This window comes from Pristiophorus japonicus, chromosome 9, assembly GCF_044704955.1.
Source record: "Pristiophorus japonicus isolate sPriJap1 chromosome 9, sPriJap1.hap1, whole genome shotgun sequence".
Lineage (NCBI taxonomy): Eukaryota > Metazoa > Chordata > Chondrichthyes > Pristiophoridae > Pristiophorus > Pristiophorus japonicus.
In genome coordinates, this window is record NC_091985.1 from 101,983,004 (window position 1) to 102,006,487 (window position 23,484).

General features: G+C 45.8%; 1 protein-coding gene across 5 annotated transcripts in view; it reads right to left on the reverse strand.

The window, feature by feature from the left end:
* Positions 1–23,484, reverse strand: part of pde10a (phosphodiesterase 10A) — a 662,262-nt gene that overhangs the window by 26,277 nt on the left and 612,501 nt on the right. For all 5 annotated transcript variants that reach the window (XM_070889659.1, XM_070889660.1, XM_070889658.1 and 2 more), the window contains one exon: positions 735–815. In XM_070889659.1, coding sequence (XP_070745760.1) covers positions 735–815 — 81 coding nt within the window. The remainder of the gene's footprint in view (positions 1–734; positions 816–23,484) is intronic.

Consider the following 23,484-nt stretch of genomic DNA (forward strand, 5'->3'; position numbering starts at 1 on the left):
TCGAGGCACACAGGGTCGGCGTGCCGGCCGGCAGGATCGCTCCCTCGGCCGGACAGAGGAGCTCGGCGCTGAAGCCCGGGGGAGGTGGAAGCCAAGCCGGGGATAGGGGTGGCAGCAGGGGTTCCTTTCGGCAGGGGATAGGGACAGCAGCGGTGGTTCCTTTCAGCGGCGATAGGGACAGCAGCAGGGAATCCATTTGGCTGGGAATAGGGGCGGCAGCAGCGGGAGTTCCTTTCGGCAGGGGATAGGGGCGGCAGCAGTGGGACCATTCGGCCGGGGATAGGGGCGGGTTATTATACGTTACCCTGGAAACCTAAATGCTTGGGGCATGTGTAGAACGGGGCCTCACTTTTTGGGCGCAGAAGTTTAGCTCCACCCACAGGCGTTAAGGTCTTTCTGCACTGCGCCAAATTCAAAGAGAAAAATGGCAAAACTTTTTTTGGCGCTACTTCGGCTTAAAAAATCGTCCGTTAATCTGAAATAGCGCCAAAAAAAGGCAATGTGGAATTTTGGGCTCCAAGTCACTTAACTTAGATCATGAGCATTAGTACGAAATGAAACCTTGAGCACCTAGAGCAAGGATGACCAGATTCTGTGCCAAGCAGGGTAGTTAATGAAGTGCTGGGTCCCTAGAATTCTCATATATAGGAAGATCCCCAACACACTCACTTACTGAACAAGCATGATTTTCTGAAAAAGATCAGTTACATTCTCAAATTCAAGTCGCCATTTACCTGGCTGTCGGGGATTTGATCAATTTTATCCCTGTCCATCATAGGAATGGGTTGCATTCCCATTTTTTTCATTTCATCGCCCTACATGAAGAACATGATTCAGATTAAATTAACAGAAATTGGATTTTACTGCTCATTATAACTTTTCTACTTTTCAATGAGTGTACAGAGCCACACATTGTCTCAATAATTGAAATTGTAAAAAGAATTTATAGCATAACTGTCTTATTAAACTTATGCCAGCCACACATTTTTCCAATCCCCCCTTCTCCCCCTCCGACAACAATGCTGACTCTTGCTGGCAGTTTTACGGTCCACCCCTCTGTTGCATTGCTGAAGTGGCCGTTCTTCCTGTGCGACCCAGACAGTGAAGGTTTCCTAGTATCGGACCCCCACAGTCCCACAAGCAGCAACAACACACCTGCGGTGTGCTCCCCACCAGACTGGAAGCCAAGCCTGTCAATTAGGCTGACTTCCAGGCGAGGAACCAGTCAAACCAAAACTATGCACGCTGAGTTTGACTCCACAGCGTGCATAGTTTTGGTTTGACTGGTTCCTCGCCTGGAAGTCAGCCTAATTGACAGGCTTGGCTTCCAGTCTGGTGGGGAGCACACCGCAGGTGTGTTGTTGCTGCTTGTGGGACTGTGGGGGTCCGATCCCCGACCCAAGGGGGTGGGGAAAGAGAGCCTGGGGGAGGCAGAAGCACTTACTTTCTCCCTGAAGCTGTCCTCCCCTCCCTTCAGATGCCGGGTTGCCCGAGGACTGGGAAACCCGGTCAACCATGGTTAAATCTGCAAAGCAGGGTAAATATGAGGCAAGCAGTCTCATTAAAATATTTAATTGGCCAACCCATTCCTGGGAGGGGATTGGCTGCCCACCTCTTGTCTCACCTCCGTTAAACCCTAAAGTAGGCGAATTGGGGTTGGGTTTGAGATTTTTTAAGTTTCACCCGACCCCAGCCCACTCATATTTGGGAGTTATGATTTAGCCCTGAGTGTCAGCAGGATATCAACTGTGAAAGGCATCAGGACTTACCTCAATTGCCTGATCCCGATGGCCACATGTTTTCTTTTCAGCAAGGATTACTGGACAGAAATCAGGAAGGGAACCCTGGCTGATTTGTTATTAGGTGGTGCTGGTAAACAGCCTTGAAGCTTTTTATTAGCCCAACGGTGGGGAGACCAATCATAGCGCCTCAAGTATCTTACAAGTCAGCTCATAACCTTTCAACAATGCACTAGACTTTAAATATGATCCCTCAGACTCAATAACCTGTCAATCACAATTGTTTTCCAGTAGTTCATTCTGATTCCTAAAAATGACCTTTGAACATATCCAACTATTTTATTTGAAAAAAATAATTGTAGGCGTAATGATGTAGGATTAATTCTGTACGTCAATAGACAAGCATATTTAATTCATCTTTTAACACATAGCTCAGTAATCTCTGCTGTTTTATATATATGAGCAAACTTAAGACTTAAGGGAATATATAGAAACTTCTGTTACAGTATTTAATTAAGGTGGACTATTAAATAGAAAACATTTCAGTTTTTTCAGATTTATTTTGCAACCAGATTTATTACACCAATAAATTTAAGATTCAGCCAACATCGTAGTCTGAACCGAGAGACTAAAGTCTGGGTTACTCTGGTGCCACTAGGTAAAAGCTGATACTCAGGATTAAACTGTCAGATGGTACTGCTGAAGTATATCTGTGTACATGTACATGTGCATGTGAGACATCCCATTTGCCAATTGAATTTGTGTAGTACTGCACACAATGAAAGATACTACACTTTGGATCCAGTTGTTTACCCCCTTCCAATTTAACACCATCAATCTGCCCAACATCCCTCCTCCTTTCCTGAAGGTCTGATTCATGCCAGTGTATAACTCTGATGAAAAGCTTCAACCAAAATGTTACTTTTTTTTCGATGCCAAAGTGCATTTTAATTTCATATTTTGTGCCATTTTCATGTTTTTTTTATTCTCAGAGGCATCATTCCCCACATGCTAGCAGGTCTTTAGTGCCTAACCCAAAAGAAACCTTCATCACATTTAAAAAGTACTTGGATATGCACTTGAAGTGTTGTAACCTACAGGTTGTGGACCAAGAGCTGGAAAGTGCGATTAGGCTGGATAGCTCTTTTTTGCCTAACATAGACACAATGGACCAAATGGCCTCATTCTGTGACATAAATTTCTATGATTCTATGAAAAGGTGTGTCAGATACTAGGTGTATGGCCCAGCTGTTGGCACATGGAACTTGGTTTATTCAGAATCTGAAAGGTGTTCATGTTTAGTTCATTCAATATGGGGGAAAAAAGGTGGTTGGCACATGAGAGAGAGAGAGAGAGAGAGAGAGAGAGAGAGAGAGAGAGAGAGAAATAGATTTCATTTAGCAACAGTGTTCAAGATTAACTAAGGCCTTGGGATCCTTATAGTATTGCCAAACTGTAAACATCCCACCACAAATAACTGAAATCTCCGTCAGGGGGTGTTGAAGTACAAGGGCAATACATTGAATGTAAACTACCGAATGTTGACGTACGAGAAATTTTAACTTGTGTGCATCAGCTGAAGGATGGTGCATTTGACTGGAGACCACCAAATAAGGCCAGGCCACTTATAAAAAAATTCATTCCAGGATATGGGCGTCGCTGGCAAGGCCAGCATTTATTGCCCATCCTAATTGCCCTTGAGAAGCTGGTGGTGAGCCGCCTTCTTGAAACGCTACAGTTCTTACATAGAAAACATAGAAAATAGGTGCAGGAGTAGTCCATTCGGCCCTTCGAGCCTGCACCACCATTCACAATATGATCATGGCTGATCATTCACCTCAGTACACCTTTCCCGCTTTCTCTCCATAACCCTTGATCCCTTTAGCCGTAAGGGCCATATCTAACTCCCTCTTGAATATATCCAATGAACTGGCATCAACAACTCTCTGTGGTAGGGAATTCCACAGGTTAACAACTCTGAGTGAAGAAGTTTCTCCTCAGCTCAGTCCTAAATGGCCTATCCCTTATCCTAAGACTGTGTCCTCTGGTTCTGGACTTCCCCAACATCGGGAACATTCTTCCCGCATCTAACCTGTCCCGTCCCGTCAGAATTTTATATGTTTCTGTAAAGTCCTTACACAATACCACAAATCCACATGAGGCACCTTCTATGGACAAGGTCACTCCATGACCTGAACCTTTATTCACAGGACCAAGAAGTGATGACCCTGCGTGGGATCTCCCTTTATATACCTGGATGACCAGGTGAGGAGTGTCTCCCACAAGTTCACCTCCTGTGGTCAAGGTGTGCATTTCTTACGTATACACAGTATTGCAGTGTAAAGGTTACATACATGACATCACCTCCCCCTCAACATCTTATTGGAATCATAGGTTAAGTCTCTCGGGTGGTCTGCGCACTCTCCTGGAGCGCCGCAGTTGGGGCTCTGGTTGTTGAGCCTTGGTATGCGTGTCTGTCACCTGTGGTGATTCCGGCCTGTGCGGGCTGACCGCAGGGACTGTGCATGCTACTGAATGTTCTTGTTGCTCGTTCACTGGCGGTGGTGTGAGCACCATCTCATGATCTTCCTTCGGTTCCTCAGTGTCTATGCTGAACCTTTTTTTTTTACTTGGTCCAGATGCTTGCGGCATATCTGCCCATTGTTAAGTTTAACCACTATGACCCTATTCCCCTCATTGTCTATTACAGTACCCTCAAGCCATTTGGGCCCCAAAGCGTGATTGAGAACAAATACGGGGTCATCAATTTCTATACATCTCCCCCTTGAATTTCGGTCATGGTACTCGTTTTGGGACTGGCGCTTGCCCTCAACAATGTCGGACAGGGCTGGATGAATGAGAGACAGCCGAGTTTTTAGTGTCAGTATTATGAGTAGCTCCGTGGGCGGGACCCCCATGAGCGAGTGCAGTCGGGACCTATAGACCAGCAGGAGGCATTGAAGGGAGGGTCCTTGAATCCGGAGCATGCCTTGTTTTATGATTTGGACTGCACGTTCCGCCTGGCCATTGGAGGCCGGCTTGAATGGTGCTGTCCTGACATGGTTAATGCCATTACCCGACATGAACTCCCGGAATTCGTAGCTTGTGAAACATGGGCCATTATCGCTAATAAGGATGTCCGGCAAGCCGTGGGTCGCAAAGACCGCGTGCAGACTCTCCACGGTGGTGGATGTCGTGCACAAATTCAAAATGATGCACTCGATCCATTTTGAGTACGCATCAACAATGAGAAGCATTTTTCCCATGAACGGGCCCGCATAGTCTACGTGAATACGTGACCATGGCCTGGTGGGTCAGGGCCACGGGCTGAGCGGGGCCTCCCTGGGGGCATTACCTAGCTGGGCACACGTCGTGCACTTGCGAGCACAGTGTTCCAGGTCTGAATCAATTCCTGGCCACCACACATGTGACCGTGCAATGGCCTTCATCAGCACGGTGCGTGGGTGCTCGCTGTGGAGTTCACTGATGAATGCTTCCCTGCCCCTCTGGCGCATGACTACCCGGCTGCCCCATAGTAGGCAGTCGGCTTGGATGGAGAGCTCATCCATCCATCTGTGAAACGGTCTGATCTCCTCAGGGCATGCTCCGTGTGCAGGCTCCCAATCCCCAGTCAGGACACATTTCTTAATCAAGGATAGGAGGGGATCTCTGTTGGTCCAGATTTTGATCTGGCGGGCTGTGATGGGGGAGCCTGCATTGTTAAAGGCATCGACAGCCATGACCATCTCAGCGCTTTGCTCCGCTGCCCCCTCAGTGGTGGCCAGTGGAAGCCTGCTGAGCGTGTCAGCGCAGTTTTCGGTGCCGGGCTGGTGCCGGATGGTGTAGTCATACGCAGCGAGCGTGAGAGCCCATCGCTGTATGCGAGCTGACGCATTGGCATTGACAGCCTTGCTGTCTGACAGCAGGGATGTTAATGGCTTGTGGTCCGTTTCTAATTCAAACCTCCTGCCAAAAAGGTACTGATGCATCTTTTTCACCCCATAGACACATGCGAGTGTTTCCTTCTCAACCATCCCATATCCCCGTTCAGCTTGAGAGCGCGACCTGGAGGCATAAGCCACAGGTTGTAGTTGGCCCTCAGCGTTACCCTGCTGCAACACGCACCCAACCCCATACGACGATGCATCACATGTCAGAACCAATTTATTACGGGGGTCGTACAGGGTCAACAACTTATTTGAACAAAGTAGGTTCCGCGCCCGATTGAAAGCCCATTCCTGACAATCCCTCCAAAACCAATCGCAACCCTTACGCAGGAGCACGTGTCGCGGCTCCCACAATGTGCTTAAGTTCAGCAGAAAGTTCCCGAAATAGTTCAAGAGTCTCAGAAATGAACGCAACTCCGATGTGTTGCAGGGCCTGGGCGCTCGTTGAATCGCCTCCGTTTTGGATTTGGTGGGCCAAATCCCGTCTGCAGCAACCCTCCTGCCCAGAAACTCGACCTTGGGAGCCAAAAACACACACTTAGACTTCTTGAGTCACAGGCCTACCCGGTCCAGTCGGCGTAGCACCTCCTCCAGGTTGTGGAGGTGTTCCTCAGTGTCACGACCGGTAATGAGGATGTCGTCCTGAAATACGATCGTTCCAGGAATGGATTTGAGCAGGCTTTCCATGTTTCTTTGAAAAAGCGCGGCCGCTGATCGAATGCCAAATGGACACCCGTTGTAAACAAACAGTCCCGTGTGTGTGGTGATGGTGGTCAGTAGTTTAGATTCGTCGGCCAGTTCTTGGGTCATGTAGGCTGGTGAGGTCCAACTTGGTGAACAGCTGGTCACCTGCCATCGTGGCAAAAAGGTCCTTCGCTCATGGGAGCGGGTATTGGTCTTGTAGGGACACCCGGTTGATAGTGGCCTTGTAGTCGCCACAGATCCTAACCGAGCCATCCGCTTTTAGGATGGGAATGATAGGGCTCGCCCAGTCGCTGAATTCAACAGGCGAGATGATGCCCTCTCTCATCAACCGGTCCAACTCGCTCTCAATTTTCTCCCGCATCACATACGGCACCGCTCTGGCTTTGTGGTGCACTGGTCTGGCGTCCGGGGTGATGCGTATCACTACTTTAGTACCTTTGAACGTCCCGACGCCAGGTTGAAATAGTGACTCAAATTGCTGTAGGACCTGTGAGCATGAACTTCACTCCACAGATGACATGGCGTGCACATCCCCCCATTTCCAGTTCATCTCAGCTAACCAGCTCCTCCCCAACAGTGCGGGACCATTGCTCGGGACAATTCAGAGCGGCAGCCGGTTCACTGATCCAGTGTGTGTGACCGCCAACATTGCACTGCCTAGCACTGGAATAATTTATTTGGTGTACGTCCGTAATTGCGTCTCAATGCGTTCTAGTTTGGGTCTGCTGGCTTTGAGTAGCCACAGCTTTTCGAATTGTTGAACACTCATGAGTGACTGGCTGGCCCCCGTGTCCAGCTCCATGCATACAGGGATGCCGTTTAATAGGACTTTCATCATCATAGGTGGCGTTTTGGTAGATGAGCTGTGAATGTTTGCCACATGAACCCGCTGAACTTCAGCGTCCATTGATTTGCCCCAAGCGTCATCCTGCCTCGCAGACCCCTCATCTGGTTCATCCGCCTCATATATTAGCCTGGTTTCAGGTTTTCTGGACATTCTGGCTAAATGGCCACTGAGGTTACAATTTTTGCAGACAAACTGTTGAAACCTGCAAGTCCTGGCAGCATGTCTGCCCCCAGCATGAACTGAGATTCCTATTGTTGTGAACAAAAGAGCTGCTACAAGGCATTCCTCGCTGATTGTCCCTTTGATTGCTCTTGAGCACTCTGTTAGTGGGTGTCAATGGTCCCGTCCCGGGCCGCATTGTCCACTGGGGGGGGCATAAATGTATGTTCAGCCTGCCATTGTCTCTGTTGGAGACTTACTCTTGGGTCTATTGCTGCCTGGGGGGGTGTCGAACTGCCCTTGCCTGCCTGCGGGGCTCTGTGTCGTGTTTATGATATTGACTCCCTGATCCATCGCCACGTTGGAGGCAGAATTGTGCGTGTGTATTATCTTGGTTTCCTCCTCCCCCGCCATAAAAGTCTGAGCCATCAACGCCGCCGCTTCCAAGGTCAAGTCCTTGGTCTCAATTAGCTTTCTGAAAATCCCGGCATGACCGATGCCCTCAATAAAGAAATCCCTTAGCATCTCCCCCCTGCAGGCGTCTGTGAACTTAGAGGCTGGCCATACGCCGGAGGTCCGCAACGAAATTCGGTATGCTCTATCCTTCCCGACGTCGGTGGATACAGAATCTGTGTCGGGCCTTGTGTACGCTACTCACCGGTTAGTTTGCTGAGCTCTTCAAAGGTTTTGTCCGCCGGCTTCTCGGGTGCTAGCAGGTCTGTCATGAGCGCGTAAGTCTCAAGTCCACAGCTGGTCAGCAGATGAGTCTTTCGCTTGTCGGCCGCTGCGTCTCCCAGCCAGTCCTTCATGACAAAACTCTGCTGGAGCCTCTCAATGAAATCGTCCCAGTCCTCACCAACACAGTACCATTCATCTGTGCTGCCGGTGGCCATTCTCGTGGGTCGCTGATTTCCATTTCTCGTTGCCAATGTAAAGTCATTACACAATACCACAAATCCACATAGAAGGCACCTTCTATGGACAAGGTCACTTCATGACCTGAACCTTTATTCACAGGACCAAGAAGTGATGACCCTGCGTGGGACCTCCCTTTATATACCCGGATGACCAGGTGAGGAGTGTCTCCCACAAGTTCACCCCCTGTGGTCAAAGTGTGCATTTCTTATGTATATACAGTATTGCAGTGTTGTTACATAAAGGTTACATACATGACAGTGTCTATGAGATTCGCTCTCATCCTTCTAAACTTCAGTGTAGAAAGGTCCAGTTGATCCAGTCTCTTCTCATATGTCAGTCCAGCCATCCCTGGAATCAGTCTGGTGAACCTTTGCTGCACTCCCTCAATAGAAAGAATATCCTTCCTCAGATTAGGAGACCAAAACTGAACACAATATTCCAGGTGAGGCCTCACCAAGGCCCTGTACAACCGCAGTAAGACCTCCCTGCTCCTATACTCAAATCCCCTAGCTATGAAGACCAACATGCCATTTGCCTTCTTCACCGCCTGCTGTACCTGCCTGCCAACTTTCAATGACTGATGAACCATGACACCCAGGTCTCGTTGCACCTCCCCTTTTCCTAATCTGCCTTATGGTGAAGTAACTCCCACAGTGCTGTTAGGGAGGGATTTTGACCCAGCGACAATGAAGGAACAGCGATATATTTCCAAATCAGGATGGTGTGTAACTTGGAGGGGAATTTGCAGGTGATGGTACTCCGGTGGTGGAGGGAGTGAATGTTGAAGGTGGTGGATGGGGTACCAATTAAGTGGGCTGCTTTGTCCTAGACGGTGTCGAGCTTCTTGAGTTGCACTCATCCAGGCAAGTGGAAAATATTCCATCGCACTCATGACTTGTGCCTTGTAAATAGTGGAAAGGATTTGGGGAATCAGGAGGTGAGACACTCGCCGCAGAATACCCAGCATCTGACCTGCTCTTTTAGCCATAGTATTTATGTGGCTGGTCTAGTTAAGTTTCTGGTCAATGGTGACCCCCAGGATGTTGATGGTGGGGGATTCGGCGATGCTAATGCTGTTGAATATCAAGGGGAGGTGATTAGACTCTTGTTTGTTGGAGATGGTCTCTGTAGCTTGCCTCTTATCAGCCCAAGCCTGAATGTCATGGACTGCATCATTTTCTGAGTTGTGAAAGGAACTGAACACCATACAATCATCAGCGAACATCCCCACTTCTGACCTTATGAAGGTCATTGATGAAGCAGCTGAAGATGGTTGGGCCTAGGACACTTCCCTGAGGAACTCCTGCAGTGATGTCCTTGGGCTGAGATGATTGACCTCAAACAACCACCTTCCTTTGTCCTAGGTATGATTCCAGTCAGTGCAGAGTTTTGCCCCTGATTCCCATCGACTTCAATTTTATTGGCTCCTTGATGCCACACTCGGTCAAATGCTGCCGTGATGTCAAGGGCTGTCACTCGTACCTCACCTCTGGAATTCAGCTGTTTTGTCCATGTTTGGACCAAGGCTGTAATGAGTTCTGGAGACGAGTGGTTCTGGCGAAAACCAAACTGAGCATCGGTGAGCAGGTTATTGGTAAGTGCCGTTTGATAGCACTGTCGATGACACCTTCCATCACTTTGCTGATGATTGAGAGTAGACTGATGGGGTGGCAATTGGCTGGATTGGATTTGTCCTGCTTTTTGTGGATAGGACATACCTGGGCAGTTTTCCACATTGTTGGGTAGATGCCAGTGTTGTAGCTCTACTGGAACAACTTAGCTAGAGGCGCCAGCTAGTTCTGGAGCACAAGTCTTCAGCACTACAGCCGAGATGTTGTTGGGGCCTATAGCCTTTGATGTATCCAGTGCACTCAGCCGCTTCTTGATATCACCTGGAGTGAATCGAATTGGATGAAGACTGGCTTCGGTGATGGTGGGGACATCAAGAGGAGGCCGATATGGATCATCCACTCGTCACTTTTGGATGGAGATGGTTGCAAACGCTTCAGCCTTGTCTTTTGCACTTGCGTGCTGGGTTTCGCCATCATTGAGGATGGGAATATTCATGGAGCTTCCTTCTCTCTTTAGTTGTTTAATTGTCTACCACTATTCATGACTGGATGTGGCAGAACTGCAGAGCTTTGATCTGATCCATTGATTGTGGGATCTCTTAGCTCTGTTCATAGCATGCTGTTTCTGCTGCTTAGAATGCATGTAGTCCTGTGTTGCAGCTTCCCCAGGTTGGTACCTCATTTTTAGGTATGCCTGGTGCTGCTCCTGGCATGCTCTCCTGTACTTCTCATTCAACCAGAGTTGGTGCCCTGGCGTGATGGTAATGGTAGAATGAGGGATATGCCGGGCCATGAGGTTACAGATTGTGATAAAATTCAAATCTGCTGCTGATGGCCCACAGCGCCTCATGGATGCCCAATTTTGAGCTGCTAGATCTGTTCTGAATCTATCCCATTTAGCACAGTGGTAGTGCCACACAACAGGATGGAGGGTGTCTTCAGTGTGGAGACGGGACTTTGTCTCCACAATGACTGTGTGATGATCACTGGTACCAATGCTGTCATGGACAAATGCATCTGAGACAGGTAGATTGGTGAGGACGAGATCAATTAGGTTTTTCCCTCGTGTTGGTTCTCTCACCACCTGCTGCAGGCCCAGTCTGGCAGTTATGTCCTTCAGGACTCGGCATGCTCAGTCAATAGTGGAGTAATGGTGCTACCAAGCCACTCTTGGTGATGGACATTGAAGTCCCCCACCAAGAGTACATTGTATGCCATTGCTACCCTCAGTGTCAGCTGTGACTCAGTGGGTAGCACACTCGCCTCTGAGTCAGAAGGTCGTGGGTTCAAGTCCCACTCCCGGAACTTGAGCACATAAATCTAGGCTTACACTCCAGTGCGGTGCTGAGGGAGTGCTGCACTGTCGGAGGTGCCGTCTTTCAGATGAGACGTTAAACCGAGGCCTCGTCTGCCCCTTCAGGTGATTGTAAAATATCCCACGGCACTATTTCGAAGACGAGCATGGGAGTTATCCCCGGTATCATGGCCAATATTTATCCCTCAATCAACACAACAAAAACAGATTATCTGGTCATTATCACATTGCTGATTGTGGGAATTGCTGTGGGCAACTTAGCTGCCGCGTTCCCACAATACAACAGTGATTACACTCCAAAAGTATTTCATTGACTGTAAAGCGCTTTGAGACGTCCAGAGGTCATGAAAGGCACTATATAATTGCACGTCTTTCTTTTTCTTTCAGTGCTTCTTCCAAGTGGTGTTCAACATGGAGGAGTACTGATTCATCAGCTGAGGACATCTGGTAGGTGGTCATCAGCAGGAGGTTTCCTTGCCGCTGCTTGACCCGGAGCCATGAGATTTCATGGGGTCAATCTTGAGGACTCCCAGGGCCACTCTCTCCCAATTTTATACCACTGTGCCGCCACCTCTGGTGGATCTGTCCTGCCGATGGGACAGGACATACCCAGGGATGGTGATGGAGGAGTCTGGGACAATGGCTGAAAGGTATGATTCTGTGAGTATGACTGTCAGGCTGTTGCTTGACTAGTCTGTGTGACAGCTCTCCCAATTTTGGCACGAGTCCCAGATGTTAGTGAGGAGGACTTTTGCAGGGTCGACTGGGCTGGGTATGCCGGTGTCATGTCTGAAGCTGGTGCCGAGGTCAATGCCGGTTCCATTAAAAATGAGCTTTTGTGCTAAGTAGAGAGAAAGAGAGAAACTTTTCTTCGGTCCATGCCTATACTTCGAACTGCTGCCAAAACTCCGCTTGTAAACTGCATTATATTCTGAAGAAGTTATATAGAGTTATAGATTTTAGATTATTTTTCCTACTTTAACATAAAAAACAAAGTGATTGTAACCATAAGACTGAATTCTTTACTATTCAGCGGTACAACAGAGGACAGTTTAAATACAACATCGGCAAGCTGAGCGAAGGACCTGATTGTGTTGCTTTTTGAAAACCCGGGACGTTGAGTCTGGACTGAAGTTGAACCTCAACCATCAAGAACTCATCAGAAACGAGCTCTGGGACAGGAGGTAGACAAGTTTCACCGGCGACAAACCAAGGCAACATAATAGGACTCAGGATAAAAGAACACATACATGTGTGAGTAGTAGCAGCATCCAATTTAATAAGGGAATACAACAGATAATAAGTTATATGGTGCTTGAATGTGACAGTGGCTGGAAGATTGCTGTGCTAATCATATAATCTTTAAACTTTTACATGCATCATAGAAACGGGGACATTGTTGTAAGTGGGGAGACTGATCACCTCTATTAAAGGCAGGGTTCAAGAAGGAGAGGGTCAAACCAAGAATAGCTGTAAAAATAAAGGAATAGTATTGTGGATCTTGTAGGCAGAAAGTTATGTCCAAAAGCAAACTAGAAAAGGAGCTTCTTAAGAGGCTAATACTGACATTTATAGAAACATTACAATGAAGTATGATAATCGAAATGTGAATGAAAAATAAGGAATAAAAGGCCAACTGCATAATGACAATCGTGCAGATAATAAATTCACTAAACAGAGTAGCCAAGTTCAGACTCTTCAGGCAGAAGTAGAGATTTAAAAAATTAATTGGGTGCTGTACAGGCAGAACATAGATTAGCCGCAGTTAGAGATACATCAAGAAATAATTAAATTATGCATCCAGCTGCAGAGTTCTTCAGAAACAATAGTTAAGACACAGGAAAAATTTGATGAGACCAAAATAGCTTATCGAGAACTACGGAGTTTATCACAGGAAAATAAGGAAAAAAAAGGTGGTAAGGCGATGGAAAGAGGAGAGACGAGAAAAAGATTAAAGGATTAAAAGATAGAGTGGCAACGGCATTCATGAGGAGGAATCTAGTAGTGACGATGACCAGCGGCAGCACTTCAAAGGGAGTTGGCCGAGCAGCCAACATCAAAAGATAAGAAGTAAAAAGAATCAATGTGTGACGTCACAAGAAAGCAGAGAAGTGATTGGTTGGTGAGTATTTCTCTCTTTTCTTGGGCATTGCTTTAAATTAAGAGCCGGGATTAAAAACGAAACGTTAAAAACTTCTAAATCTTATTAATTAAATACATTAGAGATGGCAGGGCAGGGCAGGGCAGGCGAGTGCTACTGCTGGAACATGTGGAAGCTGGTGGACACCATTGACGTCCACCGTGACCACATCTGCAGCAAGTGTCTGCATCTCAAGGAACTTCGGCTCCGTGTTGATGAGCTGGAGGCCGAGCTGAAGACATTGCAACACATCAGGGAGGGGAAGAGTTGCCTGGACACTGCATTCCAGGAGGCAGTCACACCCTTTAGATTAATTAACTCAAATGTGGTCCGTGGTCAGGGACAGGAGGGTGTGACTAAGTGAGGCAAGTATGGGGACCCAGGAGGTAACGATGGAGGAGCCTCAGCCCTTGCAATTGTTCAACAGGTACGAGATTCTTTCTCCCTGTGTGGACGAGGGCAGGGACTGCAGGGAGGATGAGCAAACTGACCACAGCACCATGGTACAGGGGGTCATTCAAGTGAGGAGAGTAAAAAGAAATGTTGTATTGGTAAGGGACAGCATCATTAGGAGGATAGATACGGTTCTCTGCAGCCGAGAGTGTGAGTCCCGAACGTTGTGTTGCCTGCCTGGTGCCAGGGTTAAGGACATCTCCTCTGGGCTGGAGAGGAATTTGGAGTGGGACGGGGAAGAACCAGTTGGCATGGTCCACATGGGTACCAACGACATAGGTAGGGCAAAGAAAGAGGTTCTGCTGAGCAGTATGAGCAGCTAGGGGCCAAATTAAAAAGCAAAACCTCTGGATTACGAACTGAGTCACGAGCAAATTTGCATAGGGTAAATAAGATCAGAGAGTTAAATACGTGGCTCAAAGACTAGTGTGGGAGCAACGGGTTTTGGTTCATGGGGTACTGGCACCAGTACTGGGGTAAGAGGGAGCTGTTCAGATGGGACTGGCTTCACTTTGAACCGTGCTGGGACTAGTGCCCTGGTGAATGAAATAACTAGGGCTGTAGCAAGGGCCTTAAACTAAATAGTGGGGGGGGAGGGTTCAGGTGAGCGGAAATTTAAAAATTCAAAGAGCAAGGAGAAGGCAATAGAGCAGGATAGCACTGGGGGAAATTGATAACCAGACTGTGTCAGGAAGGGACAGAATGTATAAAGATAAGAGTGTATCAGAAAGTGGGGTCAAAACAGGGAAAAAGGTAAAAAAAACACAAATTTAAAAGCTCTTTATCTGAATGCACGCAGCATTCATAACAAAATAGATGAGTTGATGGCACAAATAGATATAAATGGGTATGATTTGATAGCCATTACAGAGACGTGGCTGCAAGGTGACCAAGCCTGGGAACTAAATATTCAGAGGTATTTGACAATTTGGAGGGATAACCAGAAAGGAAAAGGAGGTGGGGTAGCTCGGTTAATAAAGAATGAGATCAGTGCAGTAAGTGAAAAATGATATTGGCTCAGAACATCAAGATGTAGAATCAGTTTGGGTAGAGATAAGGAATAATAAGGGGAAGAAGTCACTGGTGGGCGTAGTCTATAGGCCCCCTAACAGCAGCTACACTGTTGGACGGAGTATAAATCAAGAGATAATGGAGGCGTGTAAAAAAGGAACGGCAATAAGCCTGGGCGATTTTAATCTTCATATTGATTGGACAAGTCAAATTGGCCAAGGTAGCCTTGAGGAAGAGTTCATAGAGTTTATCCGGGATAGTTTCCTTGAACAGTACGTTGTGGAACCAACCAGGGAGCAGGCCATCTTATTTTTGGTACTGTGCAATGAAGCAGGATTAATAAATTATCTGCTAGTAAAGGATCCTCGAGGAAAGAGTGATCATAGCATGGTTGAATTTCAAATTCAGTAGGAGGGTGAGAAAGTTGGATCTCAAACCAGTGTCCTAAGCTTAAATAAAGGAGACTACAAAGGTATGAAGGCAGAGTTGGCTGAAGTGGACTAGGAAAATAGATTAAAGTGTAAGACAGCTGATGAGCAATGGCAGACATTTAAGGAGATATTTCATAACTCAACAAAAATATATTCCAATGAGAAGGAAAGACTTTAAGAGAAGGGATAACCATCTGTGGCTAACTAAGGAAATAAAGGATGGTATCAAGTTGAAAACAATGGCATACGAAGTGGCCAAGATTAGTGGGAGCCAGAGGATTGGGAAGCTTTTAAAAATAAGCAAAGAATAACTAAAAAAATAATAGAGGGGGATGATAGATGATGAAAGTAAACTAGTAAGAAATATAAAAACAGCTAGTAAGAGTTTCTACAGGTATATAGCAAGGAAGAAAGTGGCTCAAGTAAATGTTAGTCCCTTAGAGGAGGAGACTGGGGAATTAATAATGGGAACGGGGAAATGGCAGAGACTTTGAACAAATATTTTGTATCGGTCTTCACGGCAGAAGACACTAAAAACAACACAATAATGGATAATCAAGGGACGATAGGGAGGAAGGAACTTAAAACAATCACTGTCACTAAAGAAGTACTCGGTAAATTAATGGGACTAAAGGTGGACGAGTCCCCTGGACTTGATGGCTTGCATCCTAGTGTCTTATAAGAAGTGAGATATTGGGGAGGTCCGAATGGATTGGAAAACCGTAAATGTAACGCCCCTATTTAAAAAAGGAGGCAGACAGAAAGCAGGAAACTATAGACCAGTTAGCCTAAAATGTGTCATTGGAAAAATGCTGGAGTCCATTATTAAGGAAGCAGTAGCAGGACATTTAGAAAATCATAATTCAGTCAATCAGAATCAGCATGCTTTATGAAAGGGAAATCATGTTTGACAAATGAGCAGGGTGGATAAGGGGGAGTCAGTGGATGTAGTGTATTTGGATTTCCAGAAGACGTTCGATAAGGTGTCACATAAACGATTGCTGCACAAGACAAAAGTTCACAGGGTTGGGGGTAATATATTAGCATGGATAAAGGATTGGCTGACAGAAAACAGAGAGTCGGGATAAATGGGTCATTTTCCGGTTGGCAAACAGTAGCGAGTGGGATCGGTGCTGGGGCCTCAACTATTTACAATCTATATTAATGATTTGGATGAAGGGACCGAGTGTAATGTAGTCAAGTTTGCTGATGATACAAAGATGGGTGGGAAAGCAAATTGTGAGAAGGACAGAAAAAAATCTACAAAGGGATACAGACAGGCTAAGTGAGTGGGCAAAAAATTGGCAGATGGAGTATAATTTGGGAAAGTGTGAGGTTATCCACCTTGGCAGTAAAAATAAAAAAGCAAATTATTATTTAAAGAGAAAAATTACAGAATGGTGCAGTACAGAATGACCTGGGGGACCATGTGCATGAAACAGAGAAAGTTAGCATGCAGGTACAGCAAGTAATCAGGAAGGCAAATGGAATGTTGGCCTTTATTGCAAGGGGGATAGAGTATAAAAGCAGAGAAGTCCTGCTACAATTGTACAGGGTATTGGTGAGGCCTATACCTAGAGTACTGCGTACAGTTTTGGTCTCTGTAGTTGCGTGTGCTCAGTTCCAATGTTTTTATTTGTTTATTCTCTTATTCTCGCTGGACTTACCAGATATTAGTGAGAGAGAAAGGTGAGGGGTGGAGATTTGAGGTATTGAGGGTCTGTGACGTGACTTGAAGTTGATATTAGGATGGTGTCAGCTTGAGAGAGTTTTATTGTACTCTCACAAAGAAAAAACATAAGAAACAGGAGCAGGAGTAGACCATCTGGGCCCCTCGAGCCTGCTCCACCTTTCAATAAGATCATGGCTGATCTGATCTTGACCTCAACTTCATTTCCCTGCCCTCTCCCCATAACCCTTGACTCCCTTATCATTCAGAAATCTGTCTACCTCCACTTTAAATATATTCAATGACCCAGCCTCCATAGGCAGAGAATTTCACAGATTTACAACCCTTAGAGAAGAAATTCCTCCTCATAGTTTTAAATGGGTGACCCCTTATTCTGAAACTATGCCCCCTAGTTATAGATTCCCCCACGAGGAGAAACATCCTCTCTACATCTTTCCTGTCAAACTCCCTCAGAATCTTATACATTTCAATAAGATCACCACTCATTCTTCTAAACTCCAATGTGTATAGGCCCAACCTGCTCAACTGTTCTTCATTTGACAACCCGTTCATCTCAGGAATCAACACGTGAACCTTCTCTGAACTTTTTAAAAATGTTTTTATTTATTCGTTGCCAATCTTTCCAATTCTTTGTCAGATCATCTTGTCAGATTACAAACGCCAGAGGTCACCTTGCACACATCAAGGATCACTCTGCGCCAATGCTCTTAGCCAAAAGGCCTAGAGCCACTGCACCGTTCCTGGAAGTACTGCAATACCAGTCTTCAATGCAAGTATATCCCTTCTTAAATAAGGAAACCAAAACTGTACGCAGTACTCTAGGTGTGGCATCACCAATACCCTGTACAGTTGCAGCAGGACTTCCCTGATTTTATACTGTATCCCCCGAGCAATAAAGGCCAACATTACATTTGCCTTCCTGATTACTTGCTGTACCTGCATGCTAACTTTTTCTGTTTCATGCACAAGACCCCCCAGATCCCTCTGTACTACAGCATTTTGTAATCGCTCCCTATTTAAATAATAATTTGCTTTTTTATTTTTCCTACCAAAGTGGATAACCTCACATTTTCCCACATTATAGTCCATCTGCCAAATTTTTGCTCACTCACTTAACCTGTTTATATCTCTTTGCAGATTTCTTGTGTCCTCCTCACAATTTGCTCTCACATCCATCCCATACACTTAGCCTTTCTATGGGCCTGAAATTGGTGAAACCCAAGGCCCGCCGAGCGACCGGGCGGTACTTTGTCATGAAGATTCCTCTAAAATTAGGTGGCAGTACCGCCGAGCAGCAAAATAACAGCTTACGCAGTCAATCAGGGCGGCAGCGGGCGGGAGCTCTCAATCTCAGCGGCAAATGAGCTTGCCGCCCAAGTGCAGCCAAGGATAGAGTCGGGCCCAGGGAGGGGGGAACTCTGAAAAGTAAAAAACATTACCAAAAAAACCACAAAACACCAGAACATTTCAGGGGACCCCATCCAGTTAAGTCGCTGTAAAAAAAGAATTTTAAAGATGTTCACTAACCTTTCTTTGCAGGTCTTCGTACTTACCGTCGGGGTTAGATCTGCCTGCATGCAGCTGTCCTTCCCTCTGCTGGTGCCGACTCCCGCCCACACCAATCTGACAGCTGGGCGGGCGGGAGGACACTTGCGTTACTTGGCCGCCAGCAGGCGGTTCCCAGCAGTACTCCCCTCCCGCCCGCTCCAGCCCAAGTGGAAACTGGCACAGAGGGGAGACCGGTGGCAAAACTTGCCGGCACTCAACGGTAAGGCCACCAATATCGGGGCCGATATCACTTTGCGTCCTCCTCACAATTGCTTTCCCAGCTATCTTTGTATCATCAGCAAATCTGGCTACATTACACGCGGTCCCTTTATCCAAGTCATTAATATAGATTGTAAATCGTTGAGGCCACAGCATTGATCCCTGTGGCACCCCACTAGTTATTGATTGCCAATCTGAAAATGACCCACTTATCCCGACTCCCTGTTTTCTGTTAGTAAGCCAATCCTCTATCCATGCTAATATATTACCCTCAACCCAGTCAGCTTTTATCTTCTGCAGTAACCTCTTATGTGGCACCTTATCGAAGGCCTTCTGGAAATCCAAATACATGACATCGACTGGTTCCCCTTTATCCACCCTGCTCATTACATCCTCAAAGAACTCCAGCAAATTTGTCAAACATGGTTTCCCTTTCATAAAACCATGCTGACTCTGCAACAACTGCATTATGATTTTCTAAATGTCCTGCTACTACTTCCTTAACAATGGACTCCAGCATTTTCCCAATGACAGATGTTAGGCTAACTGGTCTATTGTTTCCTGCTTTCCGTCTCCATCTTTTCTTAAATAGGAGCGTTACATTTGCGGTTTTCCAATCCACTGGGACCTCTCCAGAATCCAGGGAATTTTGGTAGATTACAACCAACGCATCCACTATCTCTGCAGCCACTTCTTTTAAGATCCGAGGATGCAAACCATCAGGTCCAGGGGACTTGTCCACTTTTAGTCCCATTAGTTTGCCGAGTACTTTTTCTCTAGTGATAGCGATTGTTTTAAGTTCCTCCCTCCCGATAGCCCCTTGATTATCTATTATTGGGATGTTTTTAGTGTCTTCTACCGTGAAGACCGATACAAAATATTTGTTCAAAGTCTCTGCCATTGCCCTGTTTCCCATTATTAATTCCCCAGTCTCATCCTCTAAGGGACCAATGTTTACTTTAGCTACTCTCTTCCTTTTTCTATACCTGTAGAAGCTCTTACTGTCTGTTTTTATATTTCTTGCTAGTTTACTCTCATAAGCTTTCTTATCTCTATCATTTATTTAGTCGTCCTTTGCTGGTTTCTAAAAAATTCCCAATCCCCTGGCCTTCCACTATTCTTCATAACATTCTATGCCTTTGTTTTCATAGAAACATAGAAAATAGGTGCAGGAGTAGGCCATTCGGCCCTTCGAGCCTGCACCGCCATTCAATGAGTTCATGGCTGAACATGCAACTTCAGTACCCCATTCCTGCTTTCTCGCCATACCCCTTGATCCCCCTAGTAGTAAGGACTACATCTAACTCCTTTTTGAATATATTTAGTGAATTGGCCTCAACAACTTTCTGTAGAGAATTCCACAGGTTCACCACTCTCTGGGTGAAGAAGTTTCTCCTCATCTCAGTCCTAAATGGCTTACCCCTTATCCTTAGACTGTGACCCCTGGTTCTGGACTTCCCCAACATTGGGAACATTCTTCCTGCATCTAACCTGTCTAAACCGGTCAGAATTTTAAACGTTTCTATGAGATCTCCTCTCATTCTTCTGAACTCCAGTGAATACAAGCCCAGTTGATCCAGTCTTTCTTGATATGTCAGTCCCGCCATTCCGGGAATCAGTCTGGTGAACCTTCGCTGCACTCCCTCAATAGCAAGAATGTCCTTCCTCAAGTTAGGAGACTAAAACTGTACACAATACTCCAGGTGTGGCCTCACCAAGGCTCTGTACAACTGTAGTAACATCTCCCTGCCCCTGTACTCAAGTCCCCTCGCTATGAAGGCCAACATGCCATTTGCTTTCTTAACCGCCTGCTGTACCTGCATGCCAACCTTCAATGACTGATGTACCATGACACCCAGGTCTCGTTGCACCTCCCCTTTTCCTAATCTGTCACCATTCAGATAATAGTCTGTCTCTCTGTTTTTACCACTAAATTGGATAACCTCATATTTATCCACATTATACTTCATCTGCCAGGTATTTGCTCACTCACCGAATCTATCCAAGTCACTCTGCAGCCTCATAGCATCCTCCTCGCAGCTTACACTGCCACCCAACTTAGCGTCATCTACAAATTTGGAGATACTACATTTAATCCCCTTGTCTAAATCATTAATGTACAATGTAAACAGTTGGGCGCCAGCACAGAACCTTGCGGTACCCCACTAGTCACTGCCTGCCATTCTGAAAAGTACCCATTTACTCCTACTCTTTGCTTCCTGTCTGACAACCAGTTCTCAATCCATGTCAGCACACTACCCCCAATACCATGTGCTTTAACTTTGCACATTAATCTCTTGTGTGGGACCTTGTCGAAAGCCTTCTGAAAGTCCAAATACACCACATCAACTGGTTCTCCCTTGTCCACTCTACTGGAAACATCCTCAAAAAATTCCAGAAGATTTGTCAAGCATGATTTCACTTTCACAAATCCATGCTGACTTGCACCTATCATGTCACCTCTTTCCAAATGCGCTGCTGTGACATCCTTAATAATTGATTCCATCATTTTACCCACTACCGATGTCAGATAATTCCCTGTTTTCTCTCTCCCTCCTTTTTTAAAAAGTGGGGTTACATTGGCTACCCTCCACTCGATAGGAACTGATCCAGAGTCAATGGAATGTTGGAAAATGACTGTCAATGCATCCACTATTTCCAAGGCCACCTCCTTAAGTACTCTGGGATGCAGTCCATCAGGCCCTGGGGATTTATCGGCCTTCAATCCCATCAATTTCCCCAACACAATTTCCCGACTAATAAAGATTTCCCTCAGTTCCTCCTCCTTACTAGACCCTCTGACCCCTTTTATATCCGGAAGGTTGTTTGTGTCCTCCTTAGTGAATACCAAACCAAAGTACTTGTTCAATTGGTCTGCCATTTCTTTGTTCCCCATTATGACTTCCCCTGATTCTGACTGCAGGGGACCTACGTTTGTCTTTACTAATCTTTTTCTCTTTACATATCTATAGAAGCTTTTGCAGTCCGTCTTAATGTTCCCTGCAAGCTACCTTTCATACTCTATTTTCCCTGCCCTAATCAAACCCTTTGTCCTCCTCTGCTGAGTTCTAAATTTCTCCCAATCCCCGGGTTCACTGCTATTTCTGGCCAATTTGTATGCCACTTCCTTGGCTTTAATACTATCCCTGATTTCCCTTGATAGCCACGGTTGAGCCACCTTCCCTCTTTTTTATTTTTATGCCAGACAGGGATGTACAATTGTTGTAGTTCATCCATGCGGTCTCTAAATGTCTGCCATTGCCCATCCACTGTCATCCCCTTAAGTATCATTCCCCAATGTATCCTCGCCAATTCACGACTCATACCTTCAAAGTTACCCTTCTTTAAGTTCTGGACCATGGTCTCTGAATTAATTGTTTCATTCTCCATCCTAATGCAGAATTCCACCATATTATGGTCACTCTTCCCCAAGGGGCCTCACACAACAAGATTGCTAATTAATCCTCTCTCATTACACAACACCCAGTCTAAGATGGTCTCCCTCCCTAGTTGGTTCCTCGACATATTGGTCTCGAAAACCATCCCTTATGCACTCCAGGAAATCCTCCTCCACCGTATTGCTTCCAGTTTGGTTAGCCCAAACTATATGCATATTAAAGTCATGCATGATAACTGCTGCACCTTCATTGCATGCACACCTAATTTCCTGTTTGATGTCCTCCCCAACATCACCACTACTGTTTGGAGGTCTGTACACAACTCCCGCTAACGTTTTTTGCCCTTTGGTGTTCTGCAGCTCTATCCACATAGATTCCACACCATCCAAGCTAATGTCCTTCCTAACTATTGCATTAATCTCCTCAATTTGATACCATCCTTTGCTTCCTTAGTTAGCCACGGATGGTTCATCCTTCTCTTTGAATCTTTCTTTCTCATTGGAATGTATCTTTGCTGAGGTTTATGAAATATCTCCTTAAATGTTTACCACTGTTTTTTATTTTCCAGTCAACTTTAGCAAACTCTGCCTTCATTCCTTTGTAATTGCCTTTATTTAAGTTCAGGGCACTAGTTTGAGACCTAGCTTCCTCACTCTCAAGCTGAATTTGAAATTCTACCATGCTATGATCACTTCACTAAGAGATCATTAATTAATCCAGACTCATTACACATTGCCAGATGCAAAATGGTCTGCTCCCTGGTTGGTTCCACAACCTATTATTCCAAGAAATCATCCTGCATACACTCAATGCAATCTTCCTTAAGGCTACCTTTACCAATTTGACTTGTCCAATCATTAAGAAGATTAAAAGCATACATAATTATTGCCGTACCTTTCTTACAAGCCCCCATTATTTCTTGATTTATACTCTGTCCTACAGTGTGGTTACTGTTAGGGAGCCTGTAGACCAGCAGTGACTTCTTTCCCTTATTATTTCTTATCTCCACCGAAACTGATTCTGTATCATGATCTTCTGAGCTAATATCATTTCTCACTACTGCACTGATCTCATCCTATATTAACAGAGCTACCCTATCTCCTTTTCTTTTCTGCCTATCCTTCCGAAAAGTCAAGTGCCCTGAATATTCAGTTCACAGCCTTGATCACCTTGTAACCACATCTCTGTAATGGCTATCAGATCATACCCATTTATTTCTTTTTGTGCCATCAACTCACCTATCTTGTTACGAATGCTGCGTGCATTCAGATAAAGAGCTTTTAATTTTGTCTTTTTACCATTTTTTCCTACTCTAACCCCACTTTCTGATGCACTCTTGTGTCCCTTCCTGTCACGCTCTGGTTATCATTACCCCTTTCTCTACCCTGCACTT